The 14,192-nt window shown below is 65.9% G+C and overlaps 2 protein-coding genes across 3 annotated transcripts; both read left to right on the plus strand.

The window, feature by feature from the left end:
• Positions 1-4,385: 4,385 nt before the first annotated feature.
• On the plus strand, positions 4,386-6,305 carry EXOSC5 (exosome component 5). Its single transcript, XM_054002555.1, has 6 exons — positions 4,386-4,510; positions 4,889-5,002; positions 5,553-5,673; positions 5,760-5,901; positions 5,969-6,058; positions 6,141-6,305. Exons 1-6 carry the CDS (start codon positions 4,405-4,407, stop codon positions 6,231-6,233), a joined length of 666 nt encoding a protein of 221 aa, XP_053858530.1. The 5' UTR covers positions 4,386-4,404; the 3' UTR covers positions 6,234-6,305.
• Positions 6,306-9,335: 3,030 nt separating this feature from the next.
• Positions 9,336-13,000, plus strand: EMC4 (ER membrane protein complex subunit 4). 2 transcript variants are annotated; one of them, XM_054002550.1, is made up of 5 exons: positions 9,336-9,447; positions 9,611-9,710; positions 10,294-10,447; positions 12,588-12,748; positions 12,927-13,000. In XM_054002550.1, exons 1-5 carry the CDS (start codon positions 9,368-9,370, stop codon positions 12,960-12,962), a joined length of 531 nt encoding a protein of 176 aa, XP_053858525.1. In that variant the 5' UTR covers positions 9,336-9,367; the 3' UTR covers positions 12,963-13,000. The 2 variants fall into 2 exon arrangements, with proteins under 2 accessions (XP_053858525.1, XP_053858526.1); XM_054002551.1 differs by having other exon boundaries at positions 9,407-9,481.
• Positions 13,001-14,192: the final 1,192 nt, after the last annotated feature.

Below are 14,192 nucleotides of genomic sequence, written 5' to 3' on the forward strand. Positions count from 1 at the left end.
TGGGAGGAGAGAATTGATGGACTGTTGGTTTGACCAGTGTGGTTGGAGAGGTGGCAATTCCATCCTCCAATCCACAGTCACCTGGAATTCTATATATTGTGAGGTCAGAAATAAAATTGTCTCTTTTTCTCTCTTGAGCTCACCAAACTTCTGTGTACTCATTTTGTGTCCAATAAAAACATCTGGAAACTTTCAAAAGAACTATAAAAGAAAACTTAACACTTCTAAAAATCAGAGCAACAGCAGAATTCAGTGCTCGCTTGCCCAATCCCACTGGTGCTGTGAGCTGCAGCGTGCAGAGCTGTGGTGCTGTCTTCGTTTGAAAAGACAGGAGTCTGTGAAGGAAGGCAAGGGCCTGCCGTGAAATGGAAAGGGTAAACCCCCTCCCTCCAAATTGCCACAATTTCAAAATAAAAAGGCTCTCAGGCAAAGATATGGGAATGGGAATAACAGTTCTTTACTAGGAAAAAGACTAAATTAAAAAAATGTAATTAGTACAAACAGAACTACTTGATAGAGTCAGAAACCTGACACCCTGAGGAGTCAGGGTGTTGGTGATAGTCCAGTTAAATGGTGGCTGCTCCTCCTGCTCCTGGAGTGGCAGATGAAATGCTGCTGAAGCGATGGTCCAGTAGAAGGGTGTAGTTTTCTCTGAAGGTCTGGTGATAGAGTAGATGGGCCTGGTCTTCCTCTGGGAATCCAGTGAAGAGGCTGAGCTGCTGTCTCAAGAAATGCTGATTTTATGCAGGTAGGGATGCTTGGCTCCTCCCTCTGGGTGGAGCATCTTACAATGGGATGATGTAACTTCATCAGTCATGCAGTGAGCCATTCAATAGCACATTAACAGAAGATATCTCCCCGGGGGAGACATTGTTCTCGGAAGAGATAAGAAAACTGCCCAACAGAAGACACCTGCCCCACCTCGGACAGATGGCAAAGAGAATATATGCTTACTTTACAAGCCAGGACAGGTGCAAAACTTCTTTCAGGTGAAAACACCCCCTGGGCACACACAAAACCCATTATTCTGTTTGGAGGCTGAGTGCTGTGCAGTGCCAGTGCTGCCCCAGGAACCCGTGCCCAGGTAACCACACGTCGGGTGGGGCCGAGGCTGGGGCTGGCAGCACAGGCAGGTGCAGGATCAGGTGTGAGTGCGGCTCCCCTGCCGTCCTGGCTCCTCAGCACTGTCCCACCTGCGAGGGGGGGAAGAACAGAACTGGGCTTCAGACGGGGTGAAAGGGACCTGGGGGTGCTGGTCAGCAGTGACTGAACACGAGCCAGCAGCGTGCCCAGGTGGCCAAGAAGGCCAATGGCTCCTGGCCTGGGTCAGGAATGGTGTGGCCAGCAGGAGCAGGGCAGTGATTCTTCCCTTGTGCTGGGCACTGGTTGGGCAGCACCTCGAGTGCTGTGTCCAGTTCTGGGCCCCCAGTTTAGGAAGGACATGGAGGGGCTGGAGCGTGTCCAGAGGAGGGCAACAAGGCTGGTGAGGGCTCTGGAACGCAGGTCCTGTGAGGAGCGGCTGAGGGAGCTGGGGGTGTTTATCCCGGGGAAGAGGAGGCTCAGGGGTGACCTCCTGACTCTCTGCAGCTCCCTGAGAGGTGACTGTGGCCAGGTGGGGGTCGGGCTCTGCTTGCAGGGGACCATGGACAGAGGGAGAGGACACAGCTTGAGCTGCGCTGGGGAAGGTCAGGTTGGACATCAGGAGAAGATTCTCCCCTGAAAGAGGACCTGGGGAGCCGACCCAGCGGGGCAGGCCCGGCCCGGCGGCGGCCCCGAGCAGGAGCCGCCGGCATCGCCCCGGCACCGCGCCCGGGTCACCCGGCAACCTCAGAGGTGGAGGCCCTGCAGATCCCAGCGCCCTTGGAGGGTCAGGAGGAGGAAACCGAGGAGGAAATAAAAGGGCATGTCCGTGGCACAGTCTCCCCCTTCTCCTGGGGGCCTTTCCGTCGTGCCCACCGTTGGCCAGGCTCCCAGGCCGTGGGAGATCCCGCATGGAGCCCTGAGGAAGTGACTCCTAAGCGTGGGCAGAGATTCCCGTGTCGCGTTTTGCCAGGAGGACTTCCCACCCCCTTTCAGAACCCTCCAGTCAAGCCACTGCTGACATCCATTTTTGGGAGGGGAAATCATCAGTCCTTTCCAAGCAGGGACCCTGGGAGGGCAGGAGAACTCAAAGGGCCACAGGCGATGTCCCCAGCTCGCTGCCACGGTGCAGCAGCCTCGGCTCAGGTGTGGGTTTGCTGCCCTGGGCAGCTCTCACGTGCTGGGATGTGGACGGGTGTCGGGGTCTCTGTGAAGTCTTGATGACCCCAAGGCTGTAAAAGTCCTTTGTCTCCCTTAGCCCGAAGCCAGTGAAGAGGTCTGGAATGTGTCCGATTGTGCTTTCAAGGTTGTTTATTTCTTTTTATCTAAACATTCTTTCTCTGACCTGCCGAGCTCTGGCTAGCAAGGAGGCCATGGCCATCTGCTGTGCCCTCTTGGGCAGCGTTTATCTTTTATATCAAAAATTACGTATATTCTGTTTATAACAATGCACCAGTATCTAACATCTATGTTGGACAGTGTGTCCCTATCCAAAACCAACAGAAAAGTGTCACCACCACACCAGGACATGGAGGACAAGACAAAGGAAAAGAAGGCCAGGACACGCCCAAATTCCTCCATCTTGTACCCCTGAACCCCATTCTAAAAATCCCAAAATTCTACTTTTCCACCCTGTGTTAATTCAAATACCACACTACTCAAACCCTTTTGGCTGTAATTCCTCACACAGAGTTGACAATTTTTCCCACAGGCTAAAATAGAAGCCACAGGTGTTTTTGACTTCTTGCCAAGGTCCCTGAGCCCCCTGCCAGGGTCTGGAGCCAGCCAGGGCAGCCAGAGGGATGAGCTGGGCTCCGACAGACGGGGACTGGGAACAAGGCAGGCAGCGCCTTGGTGGGCTCCAGGGGTCACGGAGGAGCAGCTGCGGGAGGAGAGGAGGTGCTGGGAGGTTTGCGCTGTCCTTCAGCCCCGCCAGGCCCGGGGATGGATCCCGCCAGCGGGACAAGGGAAGGCTCCCGAAGCCGAATTCCTGCGTCCGGCGGGGAGCCCTGCGCGCCCTGCAGCCCCGGCAGCGCCCTGCGAGAGCCAGGCCTCGGCCACGGGCACCTGCGGGATCCCAGGACAAGGGAACAGCTCCCTGAGGGATTCTCCAAGCACGGCGCAGAACGGATCAGCAGCAGGCGCCGCCCCAGCCGCCGCTCCCCGCAGGCTGACGGGCGTCCGTTCCCAGCGGCACAGCTCCCGCCGAGAGCTCCGGAGAGCGCCTCCGGCCCCGGCCCGGCTGCCCCTGCGGGCTGTCCCTCGGTCCCTCTGTCCCTCTCTGTCCCTCTGTCCCTCTCTGTCTCTCTGTCCCTCTCTGTCCCCTCTCTGTCCCCTCTCTGTCCCTCTCTGTCTCTCTGTCCCTCTCTGTCCCTCTCTGTCTCTCTGTCCCTCTGTCCCCTCTCTGTCCCTCTCTGTCCCCTCTCTGTCCCTCTGTCCCTCTCTGTCCCCTCTCTGTCCCTCTCTGTCCCTCTGTCCCCTCTCTCTGTCCCTCTCTGTCCCCTCTCTGTCCCTCTGTCCCCTCTCTGTCCCTCTGTCCCCTCTCTGTCCCTCTCTGTCCCCTCTCTGTCCCTCTCTGTCCCTCTCTGTCCGTCTGTCCCCTCTCTGTCCCCTCTCTGTCCCTCTGTCCCCTCTCTGTCCCTCTGTCCCTCTCTGTCCCTCTGTCCCCTCTCTGTCCCTCTCTGTCCGTCTGTCCCCTCTCTGTCCCCTCTCTGTCCCTCTGTCCCCTCTCTGTCCCTCTGTCCCCTCTCTGTCCCTCTCTGTCCCTCTCTGTCCCTCTCTGTCCCTCTGTCCCTCTCTGTCCCTCTCTGTCCCTCTCTGTCCCTCTCTGTCCCTCTCTGTCCCCTCTCTGTCCCTCTGTCCCTCTCTGTCCCTCTGTCCCTCTCTGTCCCCTCTCTGTCCCTCTGTCCCTCTCTGTCCCTCTCTGTCCCTCTCTGTCCCTCTCTGTCCCTCTCTGTCCCTCTCTGTCCCTCTGTCCCTCTCTGTCCCCTCTCTGTCCCTCTGTCCCTCTCTGTCCCTCTCTGTCCCCTCTCTGTCCCTCTGTCCCTCTCTGTCCCTCTGTCCCTCTCTGTCCCCTCTCTGTCCCTCTCTGTTCCTCTGTCCCTCTCTGTCCCTCTGTCCGTCTGTCCGTCTCTCAGGCCCGGCTGTTTCCGGGCTGTTCCCTCACTGGCCCCTCCCTCCGCCCCGGCCCAGCGCGACGCCCGGCGCTGATTGGCTGCCAAGACGCCCGGCGCTGATTGGCTGTCGCGACGCCCGGCGCTGATTGGCTGCCGCGCGGCCCGGAAGCGGAAGCGGCGGTTCGGCGGAAGCGGCGGTTCGGCGGTGATGGCGCTGGAGCTGGAGGTGGCGGACGGGCAGTGCCAGCTGCGGCCCTTCTCCTGCGAGCTGGGGCTGCTCTCGCGGCCCGACGGCTCGGCCGCCTTCCTGCAGGGTCTGTGGGGCTGCGCTCCGGGGGGCTCCCCTTCCCATCCCCTCCCATCCCCTCCCATGCCGCCCCATCCCGCAGAGTCCGCAGGGCTCCGCTTTTCCGTCTCCCCGCCCCGTCCCGCAGAGTCCGTGTGGCTCCGCTCACCGGGGCTGCGCTTCGTTCCTCACTGGGGCTCGTTTTCCCCAGCCTTCCCCTCCCGAGACTCTCCTTCCCGGCCCATCGCGGCTCCACTTCCCGGCACCCCTCGTTCCTTCCCAGCCCTTCCCGCAGGCTCTGTGGTGCTGCCCGTCCCGGGGCTCCCCTTCTCCCCTGGCCGGACTGCCGTTCCCAGCCCGTTGCCGGCGCGGCCTCCTCACGGTGAGCTCTGCTCTGTGTGCCCAGGGGACACCTCGGTGCTGGCCGGGCTCTACGGCCCCGCGGAGGCCAAGCTCAGCAAGGAGCTGCCGGACCGGGCGGCGCTGGAGGTGCTGCTGCGCCCCAAGGTGGGGCTGCCAGGTGGGGACCTGCCCTTCTGCCCCCGTCCCAAAACAGGTTCTTTCCCCCGGAGTGGCCAAATTCGGTTTATTTACAGGCCTATAAACCGGTTTCGCTGGGTGGCAAATCCACAAATCCAGCGCAACCAAACCCCTTCCTTACTGCCGCATTTTAGCAAACAAAAGAAACAAAAAGCACCGGCGTCCGTTTGCTGTGGGGTGCCCAGCGGCGCGGTTAATTAGCGCTCTCCCTGCGGCTGGGTGACGAGGTCACTAATTAGTGCCACGCCGCCTCTGTCCCCGCTCCGGGTCGCGGCTCGCTGCCGGCCCTGTTCCAGCCGCAGCCGCCCGGCGCTGTGCCGAGCTGCTCCTCCCTTCTCCCGGGACTCATCCCCGCGGGGAGCTCCCCGCGCGGGGCTGCTGTGGTCCGGCGGGCGGGGCTGGCCGTGCCCGGGGGCGCCGCCAGCTCGCTGCCCGCTGGGCTCGGCTCTCCTCTCCTGAGCCCGGAGCGCCCGAAGGCCCCGCGGCAGCGGGGCGCCGGGCGAGCTGACGCCCTCCGCCCCGCGGCGCAGGCGTGCTGGAGCGCAGCCGGGAGCAGCTGCTGCGGCAGACGTGCGAGGCCGCGGTGCTGGGGGCGCTGCACCCGCGCACCGCCATCTCCCTGGTGCTGCAGGTGCTCAGCGACGCCGGCTCTGTATCCTTGGCTGCGTGGGACGGGGCCGGGGGCGGGGGGGGGGCGGCCGGGAGCCGTCGGTGCCGTGCGTGCCTTGACTCGCCCGGCTGCTGTCCTGCTGCCTGAACGCCGCCTGCATGGCGCTGCTGGACGCGGGGCTGCCCCTCGCCGCCCTCTTCTGCGGGGTCACCTGCGCCCTGCAGCCCGACGGCGCCATCCTGCTGGACCCCACGGCCCGGCAGGAGCAGGTGAGCCCCCGGGGGGAGCCCTGCTCCGGGTGTGCCCTGCCGGCCCTCCTGACCCCTGTCCCCGCAGGAGGCGCGCGCCGTCCTCACCTTCGCCATCGCCGGCAGCGACAGGAAGGTGCTGATGGCCACCACCAAGGGCAGCTGCTCTGTGGAGGAGGTGAGGGGCTCCCCGGGGCGGGGTTTGGGACGCGGGATTCCCTCACAGGGGGCCCCTCACAGCCAGCCCTTCGCCCCTGCAGACGCAGCAGTGCCTGGCCGCGGCCCAGCGCGCCGCCGGCGCCATCTTCCAGTTCTACCGCGACTCCGTGCGCCGCCGCTACTCCAAGTGCTGAGCCGGGGACGCCCCGCGGGCAGCTGGACTGGCCTGGGCCCCCAGCCCTCAGTAAAGGACCGTTTTCCCTCCACTCTGCCTCTTGAGTCTGTCCCGTGCCCACAGGGTCCTGAGAGGGGCACACACGGGGACAGCTGTGGGGATGCGTGTCCCAGGGCCTGGTGGCTCCCGAGACCCCCGGGGTGGGGACACACAGACACGGCGTGAGCACGGGCCTGGCGGGACACCCAGCATGGCGGCTGTGGGGTGTCACACCTGTGCCGGCACACCTAACATGGCGGCTGCGGGGTGACACACCTGTGCCGGCACACCTAACATGGTGGCTGTGGGGTGACACACCTGTGCTGGCACACCTAACATGGCTGCGGGGTGACACACCTGTGCCGGCACACCTAACATGGCGGCTGCGGGGTGTCACACCTGTGCTGGCACACCTAACATGGCGGCTGTGGGGTGACACACCTGTGCTGGCACACCCCGCATGGCGGCAGGGGCGTTCCCCGCACACCGGAGATGGCGCTGCCGGCGGTGCGGTGCGGCTGTGCCGCGCTCTGACCTTCCGAGCATGGCGGCGCCGCGGCGCGCCGACTGCAGGCCTTCCTGGGCGGGGCTTGGGCCACCGCGACCAATGGGGAGGCGGTGCTGGGCTGGGTCACGTGGTGCGGGGGGCGGTGCTGGCGCCTCTGGCCGCGCATGCGCGGTGGTGGAGGGGGATATGGAGCCAAAGAGGGGCAGTGGGGATATCGGGGGCAATAACGGGGCGTTGGGGGGCAGTGGGGGTGTGGGGGGGCAATAACGGGGGGCAGTGGGGGTGTGGGGGGCAATAACGGGGGCAGTGGGGGTGTGGGGGGCAGTGGGGGTGTGGGGGGCAATAACGGGGCAGTGGGGGTGTTGGGGGGCAGTGGGGATATGGGGGGCAATAACGGGGGCAGTGGGGGTGTTGGGGGGCAATAACGGGGGCAGTGGGGGTGTTGGGGGGCAGTGGGGTTGTTGGGGGGCAGTGGGGGTGTTGGGGGGCAATAACGGGGCAGTGGGGGTGTTGGGGGGCAGTGGGGGTGTGGGGGGCAATAACGGGGGGCAGTGGGGGTGTTGGGGGGCAGTGGGGGTGTGGGGGCAATAACGGGGGGCAGTGGGGGTGTTGGGGGGCAGTGGGGGTGTGGGGGCAATAACGGGGGGCAGTGGGGGTGTTGGGGGGCAGTGGGGGTGTGGGGGCAATAACGGGGGGCAGTGGTGGTGTTGGGGGGCAATAACGGGGGACAGTGGGGTTGTTGGGGGGCAGTGGGGGTGTGGGGGGCAATAACGGGGGGCAGTGGGGGTGTTGGGGGGCAGTAACGGGACAGTGGGGGTGTTGGGGGGCAGTGGGGGTGTGGGGGGCAATAAGGGGGCAGTGGGGGTGTGGGGGGGCAGTGGGGGTGTGGGGGGCAATAACGGGGGGCAGTGGGGGTGTTGGGGGGCAGTGGGGTTGTTGGGGGGCAATAACGGGGGGCAGTGGGGGTGTTGGGGGGCAATAACGGGGGGCAGTGGGGTTGTTGGGGGCCAGTGGGGGTGTTGGGGGGCAATAACGGGGGGCAGTGGGGTTGTTGGGGGCCAGTGGGGGTGTGGGGGGCAGTGGGGGTGTTGGGGGGCAATAACGGGGGGCAGTGGGGGTGTTGGGGGGCAGTGGGGGTGTGGGGGGCAGTGGGGGTGTTGGGGGGCAATAACGGGGGGCAGTGGGGGTGTTGGGGGGCAATAACGGGGGGCAGTGGGGTTGTTGGGGGGCAGTAGCGGTCAGCAGGGGCGTGGGCCGGGGTTCAGGGGGGCTTTGGGCTCCGTCGCGGGGGACAATAAAGGGGTGCACTGGGGGGGTGGTGGTGCGAGATGAGGAACCGGGGCCGTCACCGCGGTGCCAACCCCTTACGGAGTAAAAGTTATTTTAAAGCCCAACCAAAACGACGCCTCCCCTCCACTGCAACAACTGCTCAGTAGCCCCAGGGCGGCCTCGCTGGAGCGTGGCGGGGAGAAAGGCGGAGCAGGGCCGAACAGGGGCGGGGTGCGGGCTCTCTGGGGGTGTTGGGGTCTCTGAGGGTCTCTGTGGGTCCCTGTGGGTCCCTGTGGGTCTTTGTGGGTCTGGGGTCTCTGTGGGTTCGGGGGCTCTCTCTGGGTGCGGGGCTGTCGGTGGGTCTCTGTGGGTCCCTATGGGTCCCTGTGGCTCTCTGTGGGTCCGGGCTCTCTGGGGCTCTCTGTGGGTCTCTGTGGGGCCCTGTGGGTCTCTCTGTGGGTCCCTGTGGGTCTCTATGGGTCCCTGTGGGTCCGGGGTCTCTGTGGGTCCCTGTGGGTCCCTGTGGGTCTCTGTGGGTCTGGGGTCTCTGTGGGTCCCTGTGGGTCTCTGTGGGTCCCTGTGGGTCCGGGCTCTCTGTGGCTCTCTGTGGGTCTCTCTGTGGGCCCGGGGCTCTCTGGGGCTCTCTGTGGGTCTCTCTGTGGGCCCGGGGCTCTCTGGGGCTCTCTGTGGGTCTCTCTGTGGGTCTCTCTGTGGGTCCGGGGCTCTCTATGGGTCTCTGTGGGTCCCTGTGGCTCTCTGTGGGTCCCTCTGTGGGTCTCTGTGGGTCTGGGCTCTCTGTGGGTCCCTGTGGGTCCCTGTGTCTCTCTGTGGGTCCCTGTGGGTCTCTGTGGGTCTCTCTGTGGGTCTCTCTGTGGGTCTCTCTGTGGGTCTCTGTGGCTCTCTGTGGGTCTCTGTGGGTCCGGGGCTCTCTGTGGGTCTCTCTGTGGGTCTCTCTGTGGGTCTCTCTGTGGGTCCGGGGGTCTCTCTGTGGGTCCCTGTGGGTCTCTCTGTGGGTCCGGGGCTCTCTGTGGGTCCCTGTGGGTCTCTCTGTGGGTCCGGGGGTCTCTCTGTGGGTCCCTGTGGGTCTCTGTGGGTCTCTCTGTGGGTCTCTGTGGGTCCGGGCTCTCTGTGGGTCCCTGTGGGTCCCTGGGTCTCTCTGTGGGTCTCTGTGGGTCTCTCTGTGGGTCTCTCTGTGGGTCCCTGTGGGTCCCTGTGTCTCTCTGTGGGTCCCTGTGTCTCTCTGTGGGTCTCTCTGGGGCTCTCTGAGGGACGGGGTCCTCACGTGCCTCCCCCCCACGTGACCGCGCGCGCGCGTGCCCGCGTGACGCGGCGCAGACATGGCGGCGGCGGCGGCGGCGGCGCTCCGGGGCCGCCGCTTCAAGTGGTCGCTGGACCTGGGGGCGGCGCCGGGGGCTCGGTGAGGGCCGGGGCTCGAGGGTGCCGGGGGCTCGGTGAGGCTCGGGGGCTCGGTGAGGGCCGGGGCTCAGAGTTGCCGGGGTCTCGGTGAGGGCCGGGGCTCGGGGGACCGCGCGGGGGCCGGGACGCCGAGCACTCCCGCTCACCCGCCGCGCTGTCCGCAGGCCCCGCGGAGCCGCCGAGGGCCGCGGCCCGCTCGGGTTCGCTGACCGGCAGCTGGGGGAGGGCGGCGTCCACGAGAGCGACAAGATCCTGATGGAGAAGGTGTGCGGGAGCGGGGGGACGCCCGGCACTCCGCGGGGGTGGGGAGGTGTCCTGTGTCCCCACACGGCGCGGGCACCTGTGCAGGAGTGCTCCCTGCCTCCCGCGGTGCTCGCCGGCCCGGGCTCCCCGCACTGCGGGCCCCGGGGCAGCCCCTGGCCCGGGTCTCCAGGGGTGGTCCCTGTCCAGGATATGCGGGTGCCCGACACCCCGGGCAGCTGTAGGGGGCCGGTTCCTGCCTCAGGAGGCCACCCGTGGGTCCCCCACACCCCGGCTCCCCGTGGGGGTGCTCCTTGCCCCGTGTCCCTGCCCTGCCCCGGCCGTGCGGGTCCCCCCATCCCCGGGCACGCTGACGGCTGGTCCCTGCTCTGGGACCCCCAAATGCCGGGTCCCCGTACCAGCCCTGAGACCCCCAAATGCTGTGTCCCCATGCCCTCCCTGGGATCCCCCAAATGCTGTGTCCCCATACCCGCCCTGGGATCCCCCAAATGCTGGGTCCCCATACCCACCCTGGGTCCCCCATACCCGCCCTGGGACCCCCCAAATGTCAGTTCCCCACACCTGCCCTGGCCCTCTGTGGTTGCAGCGCTGCTGGGACGTGGCTCTGGCGCCGCTGAAGCAGATCCCCATGAACCTGTTCATCATGTACATGGCCGGCAACACCATCTCCATCTTCCCGGCCATGATGGTCTGCATGATGGGCTGGCGCCCGCTGCAGGCCCTCATGTCCCTGTCTGCCAGTGAGTGCAGCCCCCGCGGGGGACAGCCCCACAGGGACAGCCCCACAGGGACAGCCCCTGGGTGTCCCACAGCCCCTGGGTGTCCCACAGCCCCACTGGGACAGCCCCTGGGTGTCCCCACAGCCCCTGGGTGTCCCCACAGCCCATGGGTGTCCTGCAGCCCCACTGGGACAGCCCCTGGGGGTCCCCACAGCCTCTGGGTGTCCCCACGGCCCCCTGGGTGTCCCCACAGCCCCACTGGGACAGCCCCTGGGTGTCCCCACGGCCCCTGGGTGTCCCCACCCCCCTGGGTGTCCCCACAGCCCATGGGTGTCCCACAGCCCCTGGGTGTCCCCACAGCCCATGGGTGTCCTGCAGCCCCACTGGGACAGCCCCTGGGGGTCCCCCCAGCCCCGTGGGTGTCCCCACAGCCCCTGGGGGTTCCCACGGCCCCTGGGTGTCCCCACAGCCCCCTGGGTGTCCCACAGCCCTCTGGGTGTCCCCACAGCCTCACAGGGACAACCCCTGGGTGTCCCCACAGCCCCTGGGTGTCCCCACAGCTCCTGGGTGTCCCCACAGCCCCCTGGGTGTCCCCACAGCCCATGGGTGTCCCACAGCCCCTGGGTGTCTCACAGCCCCAAAGGGACAGGCCCTGGGTGTCCCCACAGCCCCACTGGGTGTCCCCACGGCCCCCTGGGTGTCCCCACAGCCCCCTGGGTGTCCCACAGCCCCCTGGGTGTCCCACAGCCCCACAGGGACAGCCCCTGGGTGTCCCCACGGCCCCTGGGTGTCCCACAGCTCCTGGGTGTCCCCACGGCCCCTGGGTGTCCCCACAGCCCATGGGTGTCCCCACAGCCCCCTGGGTGTCCCCACAGCCCATGGGTGTCCCACAGCCCCTGGGTGTCTCACAGCCCCAAAGGGACAGGCCCTGGGTGTCCCCACAGCCCCACTGGGTGTCCCCACAGCCCCACTGGGTGTCCCCACGGCCCCCTGGGTGTCCCCACAGCCCCCTGGGTGTCCCCACAGCCCCCTGGGTGTCCCACAGCCCTCTGGGTGTCCCCACAGCCCCACAGGGACAACCCCTGGGTGTCCCCACAGCCCCTGGGTGTCCCCACAGCCCCACAGGGACAGCCCCTGGGTGTCCCCCCAGCCCCCTGGGTGTCCCCACAGCCCCTGGGTGTCCCACAGCCCCTGGGTGTCCCCACAGCCCCACAGGGACAACCCCTGGGTGTCCCCCCAGCCCCCTGGGTGTCCCCACAGCCCCTGGGTGTCCCCCCAGCCCCCTGGGTGTCCCCACAGCCCCTGGGTGTCCCCACAGCCCCCTGGGTGTCCCCAACCCCCTGGGTGTCCCCACCCCCCTGGGTGTCCCCACAGCCCCTGGGTGTCCCCAAGCCCCTGGGTGTCCTGCAGCCCCACTGGGACAGCCCCTGGGGGTCCCCACAGCCTCTGGGTGTCCCCACGGCCCCCTGGGTGTCCCCACAGCCCCACAGGGACAACCCCTGGGTGTCCCCACAGCCTCTGGGTGTCCCCAAGCCCCTGGGTGTCCCCACAGCCCCTGGGTGTCCCCCCAGCCCCGTGGGTGTCCCCACAGCCCCTGGGTGTCCCCACGGCCCCTGGGTGTCCCCACAGCCCCCTGGGTGTCCCACAGCCCTCTGGGTGTCCCCACAGCCCCACTGGGACAGCCCCTGGGTGTCCCCACAGCCCCCTGGGTGGCCCCCCAGCCCCCTGGGTGTCCCCACAGCCCCCTGGGTGTCCCACAGCCCCACTGGGACAGCCCCTGGGTGTCCCCACGGCCCCCTGGGTGTCCCACACCCCCACAGGGACAGCCCCTGGGTGTCCCCAAGCCCCTGGGTGTCCCCACAGCCCCTGGGTGTCCCCCCAGCCCCGTGGGTGTCCCCACAGCCCCTGGGTGTCCCCATGGCTCCCTGGGTGTCCCCACAGTTCCCTGGGTGTCCCCACAGCCCCTGGGTGTCCCCACGGCCCCTGGGTGTCCCCAAGCCCCATGGATGGCCAGATGTCTCCCAGAGCCCCACAGTCACCTCCACATCATTCCCCTCTGCCCAGCCTGCCCCCGTGGTGCTGCCCACCGCCATGAGCCCTGCGGCAGCTCAGTGGCCCTGGGGTCACTGACAGGCACCCCGATCCCCTCTGTCCCCCCCAGCTCTGAAGGCCCTGGAGAGCTCAAGCCGGCGGGCCCTGCAGGGTCTGGTGTTCCTGGTGGGCAATGGGCTGGGGCTGGCACTGGCCCTCTACAAGTGCCAGGCCATGGGGCTGCTGCCCACACGCCCTTCTGACTGGCTGGCCTTTGTCACCCCCCCGCAGGTGAGCCGGGGGTGCTGGGGTCACCCCGCAGAGTCAGGGGAGACCCCACAGCGTCAGGGGTCACCCCACAGAGTCAGGGGTCACCCCGCAGAGTCAGGGGAGACCCGCAGAGTCAGGGCTCCTGGGTCAGACACCTGGGCCCCCCACTCATGCCTTCCTCTCTCCCCTCTCTTGGCAGCGAATGGAATTCACTGGGGGGGGCCTGATCTTGTGACCCCCTGCGCCCACCCACCAATAAAGGCAATGGCAGGATGGTGACTTCATTTCTGGGGGGAATTCTGAGGGTTTGGGGACTCTGCCCAAGGCAGCACTCGGTTGGGATGAACTAAAAAATGTTTATTGGGCTGCACTGGGACCACTGGGAGTGCACTGGGATAGCACTGAAATCTGTGCTGGGAGTGCCCTGGCAACCTTGGGAGCTGCACTGGGAGCACTGGGAGCTTTGGGGCCTGTGCTGGGGCGTGCACTGCAGCTGCTCTCAGAGCCACAGGACCCATACTGGGAGCCATACTGGGAACACTGGGAATGTACTTCTGGCCCGCATGGGGAGAGCTGCAGCCTGAGGCTGGCTGTGTACTGGAAGCACTGGCTTCATACTGGGAACACTGGGGATCATATCAGGATCTTGATTTGGCTGTAGGTCACTGGGGCCATACTGGGATCCTGCCTGAAGAGCTGTGGCTCACTAGCATTGTACTGGTGGTATGTTGGAAGCATACCAACATATGGGCACATACTGGGACTGTGGCAGCCTGTACTGGGATTGTGCCAGAAGACCTGTGGTGCACGCCAGTATTGTACTGGGAGCAGTGGGGCCACACTGGGATGGTGCTGGCCGTGCCTACCCTGCTGGTTTCTGCAACATTTCACCATTTTACTTTGGTAGTTTCCCCATTTTGACTGTTGTTCTCACCACTTCTTGCCCATTGGCACCCCTTTTTTGCCCTTTTCCCTTGTTCTTCCATACTTTTTTTCCCCAGTTTTGCAGTAATTTCTTCCACTGTTGCTCCCAGTAGAGCCCAAACCTCTGCTTTCCAGTATGGACGAGTGCCTCCCAGTATAGCTTTGTGCCCTCTGCAGGACTTTGAGTGTGAAGCAGGACTCCAGGATGATGTTCCCGTGGCCCAGAGCCCAGTCCCAGTATATCCCACCAGCTCCCAGTGCCTTTCCAGACCAGCCCAGTGTTCCCAGTGGCAGCACAGGGGGCAGGGATGGGGCAGGGCCTCCTCCTGATGCAGTCACTGGAGACGTGCTGATGTCACCTCTCCCTCAGCTGAACCGGCTGTGGCATGTCCCGGGGTGTCACCGGGCACGGTGGCCCCAGGCACGGCATCTCCCGGTGGCCACACCTCCCACAGACTCATCCAGGCTGGAAAAGCCCTCCCAGCCCGTCCAGTCCAGCCTGTGCCCCATCCCCGCCCAGAGCTCCGAGTGCCACCTCCAG

The sequence above is a fragment of the Vidua macroura genome, chromosome Z (assembly GCF_024509145.1).
Source record: "Vidua macroura isolate BioBank_ID:100142 chromosome Z, ASM2450914v1, whole genome shotgun sequence".
Lineage (NCBI taxonomy): Eukaryota > Metazoa > Chordata > Aves > Passeriformes > Viduidae > Vidua > Vidua macroura.